General features: G+C 39.8%; 1 protein-coding gene across 1 annotated transcript; it reads right to left on the bottom strand.

Moving 5' to 3' along the window:
• Positions 1 to 2,249: 2,249 nt before the first annotated feature.
• Positions 2,250 to 7,937, bottom strand: LOC125488670. The gene is made up of 2 exons (XM_048621843.1): positions 7,872 to 7,937; positions 2,250 to 4,427 (listed from the first exon to the last, which is right to left on the bottom strand). The coding sequence occupies exon 2, from the start codon at positions 4,299 to 4,301 to the stop codon at positions 2,250 to 2,252; it is 2,052 nt and encodes a 683-aa protein (XP_048477800.1). The 5' UTR covers positions 4,302 to 4,427; positions 7,872 to 7,937.
• Between the last annotated feature and the right edge of the window lie 518 nt (positions 7,938 to 8,455).

The raw sequence follows: 8,455 nt of genomic DNA on the forward strand, positions 1-8,455 counted from the left end.
GTTTTTAGTTTATTTGCAATAATTTTCAATGAAAAGTAAGGTGCAAATGATACCAAAAAGTCCTACTAATCAATACGAATCATTCAAGCCTAAACACGAAGTAGTTGCTATATACCGTTGAGGAGTTCCCCTGACTGACTTCTGTTTCCATCATCAGATCAGCTCAAGGTCACCATCATATTTTTTTGTTATAAGAACTTTATTTACGTTCTTAATTTCATTAGAATCGGTTAATATGTGCCGAAAATGGAAATTCATACCCTGTTTTAACCCCTTTACCCGCCCTTGGGGGTGAGATAAAATTCTGAAAAAAATGGGACCACCTGTGAGCTCAACCGAATACAACAAAAAAAGAATTTTCAAAATCGGTTCATAAACGGCGGAGTAATCGGTGAACATACATAAAAAAAGATCCCGACGAATTGAGAACCTCCTCCTTTTTTTGAAGTCGGTTAAAAATTATATCTCGAGATTCAAACGGCTTACGGACATAAAATAAAATGCTTTTATCCGCAAAAAGTCATCTCTATTGAATAAAAATATGAAAAACTGCTAAAAAGTTACATAAAATAAGTTACAAGCACCTAATCTAGTTTTTTTGACACAAAAAAACAGCAAACATTTCCATTTACTTGAATAACTTTGAAAATCGCCCCCCTTTGATGGTATTTTTATGTATTTATTTAAAAGTATTTGAGCTAAACAATGATACCAAAACCGTATCTGTACGTCGAGGCAGTCAAGAATTATTGAAGTTCAAAACACACCTAACTCGTAGTGATACGGTTTTGGTACCATTGTTTAGCTTAACTACAACATATGTTGTATGGGGTGGTTTTCTGGCATAGGGGGTGTTTTCTCGATGAAATCACTCGTAGAATCCCCCCTTAAAGTTTGTCGGGTTCGAAAAACAACATGTTGTATAGTGACTCTGACTGATCCCGGGTCCCGGGTTCGATTCCCGGCCGGGGCAAATATTTGTTTAAAGTAGACACTTTTACTCGGGTCTTGGAGGATATAATATACCTACAGGGTTATTTGTAAGTAGACCTTTCAGGAGGTGATATAGGAAGTTATTTCACCGTCGGATATTTTTCTTTCACCACAGATTTATTTCAAATACAAGTAGGTATGCCTACTACAAGCCGCATCGACCGATAGTGTAAATATATTTTTGTGGATTCATTCTATATCTTAAGAAATAGTAATTAATCTTATCAATAGAATCCCTTTAAAACAGGCTACCCTTTTCTAGATAATAATATAGTACCTATGTGGGGACATCTCACACACGGAAATCCGACGGTCGAATTCCGACCCCAATCTAGGCAGAATCTGTGAATATGAGTATTGAACAGCTGATTATACTTATCTACACAGATAAATACTTAGATAGATTTACAGGGTTATTTTTTTAAGTAGATCAGTTGATTGAACCCTAAAACCCTTTCTAAGATATAATATTTAAGTTTTTTTAAATTGGTTTTGTTTCGCACGAAATAGGTACGTGTCGATCAAATACCTCTCACAATAACCGGCCATTTTAAGTAAGTATCTTGGCTCAAAGCTATCTGCAGATGCCAACATTGAGGATGATGTTGAAATAAAACTGAGGAGAAAGAAAAATATCCGACGGTGACGGGAAAATTAACCGGCATTTATGCACAGAATAATAACTAGTAGGTACTTACAGATTTAGGTAACAATTACTTTACAATTGCTTCATAAATAGCTAACTAAGTGCTTCAATTTCGCCATAGTCGGTTAAATCATAACCAGGGATTGGTTCATCAATTATACCGTATAATTTATACGTCATCTCCATATTAAATTCTTGACAGATGTGTAAATAGTCAACCAATAATCCCTGGTTATGGCGAAATTGGCACATAGTAAACACTTTTGTAGGACCTTGTCAAGTTCACAAACCACATTCATTCAAACTATTTCAAACATAAACGTTAGTTTGAAGGCACACACACATTGATGGCGAAGGCTCGAAGTCGAAGACACGAGATAAGTAATAAAGATGTTCTTGGTTGTTGATATTATATTAAATAGAAGTAAGCATTAGTATTTTACAACGATGTTTAGAAATAAGAAGTAAGTATTAGAATTAGTAAGTATTAAAATGTATTGTGGTCGTGATAGTTTCTTTGAGTTGTTATTTTGTATGTGATTGACATAAGTATTTCTTCTTCAGCTGAAGCGCCGGGCATAGAGCCCGACGCTCGTAATAATGTCTGTCTTCAACATGGTCCCCCCCTTGGAACGGTCTGTTCCAAGAGTGGAAGAGGGCACAACCGGTTGTACGCTCTTCTGAGCGTCCCGGCCCTCGTGATCACATCTGCCACTCTATTGACCCCGTCCGTGCCGGGGTATACAGCCGTGACTCTGCCTAGCAGCCATCGATTTGGGGGTAATCGATCGTCCTTCACTAGCACAAGTTCCCCTGTTTGTGGCTGCTCTCCAATTGTGCGCCATTTGTTCCTCTGCTGGAGCTCGGATATGTATTCCTTGTAGAAACGGTTCCAAAAATGTGCCTTGAGTTGTTCGATCCTCTTAAATCTTGTTAGTGATGAAATTGGCTTGTCTTCCACCGGGGCAGCCGGTAGCATCGTGCATGTCCGTCCGATTAAGAAGTGGGAAGGAGTGAGAGGGATGAGATCAGAGGGATCCGAAGATAAGGGGGTGATAGGCCTTGAGTTTAGGATTCCTTCTATTTGGACCAACACAGTATACATTTCCTCGAAGTTTAAGTGTGCTAGGCCAAGCACTCGTTTCAAATGATATTTTATGGACTTTACCGAACCCTCCGCCATGCCGTTGAAATGAGGACTGTATGCTGGACTGAAGTGAAACTTTATCTCAGTTTCTGCTGAATAGGATATTACATCCTTTCTACATTGTTTCAAAAAGGTTCTTAATTCGTGATTAGCTCCTACAAAGTTCGTGCCGTTGTCGGAATATATGTTGGAAGGCTTACCTCGCCGGGCCACAAACCTGTTTAATGCTGAAATGAAACATTTAGCAGACAAATCTGTGACAAGTTCCAGATGCACTGCCTTGACTGTGAGACATACAAATACACAGATGTAAGCCTTAATGAGCTTACACCCTCTACCTTTCCTGTTTGCTATCATTATCGGTCCAGCGTAGTCTACCGCCGTGTGGCAGAATGGATGATCTGCCTCGAGTCTTGCTTTAGGAAGATTCCCCATAATGGGCTGAAATGTTTTTTCTGAGAACCTACAGCAAGTAATACACTCATGAACTGTTTTTCTTGCAAGATTTCGGCCGTTGATGATCCAATATTTATGACGCAAGGTTGACAATAACAGCTGAGGTCCTGCATGTAATAAAAGTCGATGATAATTTTTAAAGATTAATTTAGTGATGGGATGAGACCCGTCTAGCAGAATTGGATGTTTAGTGTCGTAATCATAATTCGCATTGCACAACCTGCCTCCTACTCGAATTAGGCCAGAATCATCGAGAAATGGATTCAGATGCAACAGTTTATTCTTAGATGGCAGAGACCCTTTATTTTTTAAGACACGAAATTCCTTAAGGAAGCATGTTTTTTGTGACATTGCGCACAGTGTTTTTGTTGCCAAATCAAGCTCAGACAATTGCAAAGCTCCGATTGATTTGTTCCCTGGAAGTCGGCAATTATGGATGAATCTTTTAAGGTAGCCAACAATGCGTTGCAATTTAGGAAAATCCGAATACTTATTTGTAATTTCGTCGGTTTGCTCGGTCGTGACATTACATTGGACCTTGATTTCAGGTAGTTCTTCAAGTTTCATGCCTTGCGGTTGCATGGGCCACTGGATATCCACTTGATTTAAGAAATGCGGACCTCGCCACCATAAGGTAGAGCCCTTTAGTTGTGTAGCGTTGAGCCCACGAGAGCCTATGTCTGCTGGATTAAGTTCTGTTGGAACATGATGCCAATCGTTAGGCTCTGAGATGTTAGTGATTTCAGTGATTCTATTACACACGAATTGTTTTAAAGTTTGTTTGCATGTCTTAATCCAGCTCAAAACGATCGTTGAATCACACCAAAAATGCTGAACATCGATTTCCAAGCGAAGTGATTCCTTCGCCTTCTTTGCTAACCTTGTAGCTAGTAGAGCACCACAGAGCTCGAACCTCGGTATGGTTAGCCGCTGTTTGAGAGGGGCGACCCTACTCTTTGCCAATAGTAGATTAACAGTGACGTCTCCATCCATTGTAACAGATCGAAGGTAAACACAGGCTGAATATGCCTTGATAGATGCATCACTGAATGCATGCATCTCTAACCTGACGTAGGAGTCACATAAGACCCTGCGCGGGATTTCAATTGAGATTAAGTCGGATATGTAATTCGTAAAATTATTCCATTGTGATTCGACTTCGGTTGGCAATTCGGCGTCCCAAGGTATGTTGTTAGCCCAAAGTGTTTGTAATATGAGTTTTGCCTTAAGTGTACACGGGTTTATCAATCCTAGGGGGTCAAAGATTTGTGCAAGCATTGATAGCACTATGCGTTTGCTTGACTTAGCTGAACGAATGTTCGTTTTCATTGTGGAAGAGAATAGCAATGTGTCCCTTCTCCAGGCCCACTGTAATCCTAAAATTTTTGCATATTCGTCCTTATCCAAAATTTGTAATTCGTCTTGACTTGTTTCACCCACAATATTTTTTAACAATTCTGGCTTGTTACATCGCCATTTTCGTAAATTCATTTGGGCACCGCGTAGCTGCTCTAAAACACCCTTACAATTGTCGATTAGCGTTTTTTCATTATCTGAGCCAGTATTTAAATCATCTACGTAGAAGTCGTGTATAATCACCTCTCTTACATCCTCATTAGTGCTTTCAAGACCTAATTGATTCAAGCATCTAGTTGCAAGGTAAGGGGCGGATGCTGTGCCGTACGTTATGGTGTTTAGTTTGTATTGCTTGAGTTCTAGACTTGGATCTGATCGCCAGAATATCTGTTGTATACTTCTTTGTGATTCATTCACTAAGATTTGTCTGTACATTTTTTCTACGTCGGCAGTGACCACATATTTGTGCTGTCGGAATCGGATTAAAATACTCAATAAGTCATCTTGTACAGGAGGACCTATGAGTTGGATGTCATTGAATGACTTACCAGTGCTTGTTACTGCAGAAGCATCGAATACTGTTCTTAGTTTAGTTGTTAGACTGTCTTCTCGCAAGACACCATGATGTGGCAAAAAGTAGGATTCATTGTCATCTTGGGGTGTTTTGTTTTCCAACATATGACCTAGCTCTATGTATTCCTTCATAAAGTTTATGTATTTTGTTTTAAATGCTTCATTTTTGCTGAACTTACGTTCTAATGAATTGAATCTAATCAGTGCTTGTTGCTTTGAATCGCCGAGACATTGAGGGTTCTCCTTAAGGGGTATTGTCACAACCAACCTACCATCTGGGTTACGGACTGTAGTTTTCAAGAAGAGCTTCTCACATTCAGCTTCATCCCTTGATTGGGATTGTTCAGCCCGTAAGGACTCCAATTCAAAATATTTGTTGATTTTTTCTTCTAGTTCGATTTTGTTTATCAAGTTGCAGTGGACTGTATCATGTTGACCTAGTGTGTTGTATGATGTCGGTATAGAGCCCACAACTAACCACCCTAATTTTGTTTCTACAAGGGTTGGTTTCGCCTTGCCTAGGCTGACACGATTGTTACAGAGTATGTCCCAGAAGATGTCAGCTCCCAACAGCATTTGCACCTCCGATGGGATGGCAAAGGTAGGATCGGCAAGGTAGATGTGTGGGGGTATGTTTAGATTACCGCAGTTTATTTTATTCATGGGTATTACTTGCGTGATTTGTGGCACAACAAAACAATTAACGTCTGTCGTGTAACCACTGGCAGAGAGTGATGCTATTGATACATCACACCTTTTTGATATTTTAGAAGTTTGATTATTTAATCCTTGGACTGAAACAGAGGTATGATAACAAGGTGTTTGAAGTTGTGTGAGTAAATCATTTGTTAAGAAACTTGCTGTGCTGCCTTGATCTAACAGTGCACGCACTTTGTGGTGTTTACCATTTTTATCCGCTACACTGACAATTACTGTGCTTAACAATACCTGGGCTTGGTTTGGATGCGTCACTGATAAGGATATTGTGTTCGACGATTGATTAGTTGTTTGCTTCGGCTCTGTGTTGTTCGTCAGATTTTCTACATTCGGTAAGACGACACATTGGTCAATTTTTGTATTCGAATCTAGATTTGGCTCTCCATGGTTTAGATGTATCATGCTGTTGTGTCTCTGGTTGCAAATTTTGCACGAACCTCTCCAACAATGTGTTTCATCGTGACCTTTACGCAGACAATTCTGGCAAAGGTTTAATTGTTTTACCTTATCCATCCTCCCTTCTATGGTCATGGATCTGAATTTTGTGCATTCATATATGCTATGTGATTGCTTACAAATTGGGCAGAAATAGGAATTTTGTGAAGGATTAGAGCCACTCACATGCGCGGAGTTCGAATAATTTGCCACAAAGGTTTTGGCGCGAACGGGTGGAGTATCGCTATATCTACGCAGTTTTTGGTGATTTTCTTCGATGGATTCCAGCCATGCAGCGCGGTTTTTTATAAATGAATTAAATTCCGAAAATGTTGGAATTGCGTTGTTGGATCCGCGCTGCATCTCCCAATCCTTCAGTGTTGCGTGGTCTAATTTTGTGCAGATAACGTAAATTATTATCGCATCCCAATGCTCCGTGGGCAGATGTAGTGTTTTTAGAGCTCTAATGTTTTTATTTACCGAATCAATGATATTACGAAGGCCCGTGGACGATTCCTTGAACATGGGTTCAAGATTGAAGAGAGCCTTCAAATGATTGTTTACTAATAACTTGGTGTTGTTGTAGCGCTCACATAGTAAATCCCAGGCTACATCGTAATTGTCACCTGATAGGTCTAATGATTGGATCAACAAGGCTGCATTATCCCTTAGTGATGATCGTAAGTAATGATATTTTTGAATTTTTGGACTTGAATCATTTAGATGAATGAGACTCATGTACGTGTCGTGGAATTCTAGCCAATCTTGATAGCCACCAGCAAATGTAGGTAGATGTATCGTAGGTAACTTAAGTGTTGGAAGAAATGCACCTGAATCATTGGCAGTGCTGGATCCTGCCACGGCCAGGTCGTGGCCCGCAGGGGCCGGGCGCTCCACACTCCGGTCCAGCAGCTCCTGCGCGGCAGCGACCGTGCTGAAATATCCAGCCTCGAACTCCTGTCGTTCTTTAAACTCGTCTTCTGGAGTGTCCGATAAAGTTTCCAAATTATTTTGAATAGAGTCAAATTCCTTATACAATTCATTAATGCGGTTGAGGCGTGCGGATAGTTCACGAAACTGCAAGGTGTTTAATTTGGTGCAAGGTGTCAGTTGTTCGAGATGGCCCTTAAATATTGTCAATTTGGCCTTTACAGAACCTCTATTCTTTTTTAATGTTTTTGCATCCATGATTAGGAAATGTTTTAGAACGTTAAAATCTTGTGGTAATCAAACAAATGACATATGAGAAGACGATAAGTACGTGAATAAATCGGTAGAAATTAATAACTAAGGAAAATTAACGAGAATCGAAACTAATTGGGAATTAGATAGATCGGAACGGACTCACTCAGCCGAAGGCGCCCTTCCTGGTTTGTTTGATAGTTGAGTCTTGACACTATGGTGCTCTTGTGCATCTACTCGGCGACCTTGATGAGGATCTTCATGCGTTAGCTTGACTCTCCAATGATGAGTGATGACCGAACTCCGATGACCTTCTCCTTCCTTGTGAATGAATGTTGAGGGGTTGTTCTCAATCGCGTCCCTCGACTTGGTCTCGCCGATCTGGTTGTATAGCCAGATCCGGCTCGAAAATGATGGCGAAGGCTCGAAGTCGAAGACACGAGATAAGTAATAAAGATGTTCTTGGTTGTTGATATTATATTAAATAGAAGTAAGTATTAGTATTTTACAACGATGTTTAGAAATAAGAAGTAAGTATTAGAATTAGTAAGTATTAAAATGTATTGTGGTCGTGATAGTTTCTTTGAGTTGTTATTTTGTATGTGATTGACATAAGTATTTCTTCTTCAGCTGAAGCGCCGGGCATAGAGCCCGACGCTCGTAATAACCCAGGTAGCACACTGGCTGATTAGATGTCGAACCTGCCTCTTATTTAAGTGTAAAAGTGTTATATAAGATGTTTAATGGTGTTCGTACCTTCAATAAGCTGTTATAAAGCTTTGAAATAAGTTAATAACTTAATGGTTGGTAAAAGGTTCATCTAAAATACGTTATTAAGCTGTGGGCTGCATACGAGTTCATAGTTAGTGTTTTATAACGTTTTTTGCTGTTGAATGGCTGAAACATATTCTTTTATACAGACAACTGGTTAACAGTACGCCCCAGTGGTT

This window comes from Plutella xylostella, chromosome 6 (genome assembly GCF_932276165.1).
Source record: "Plutella xylostella chromosome 6, ilPluXylo3.1, whole genome shotgun sequence".
Taxonomy (NCBI): domain Eukaryota; kingdom Metazoa; phylum Arthropoda; class Insecta; order Lepidoptera; family Plutellidae; genus Plutella; species Plutella xylostella.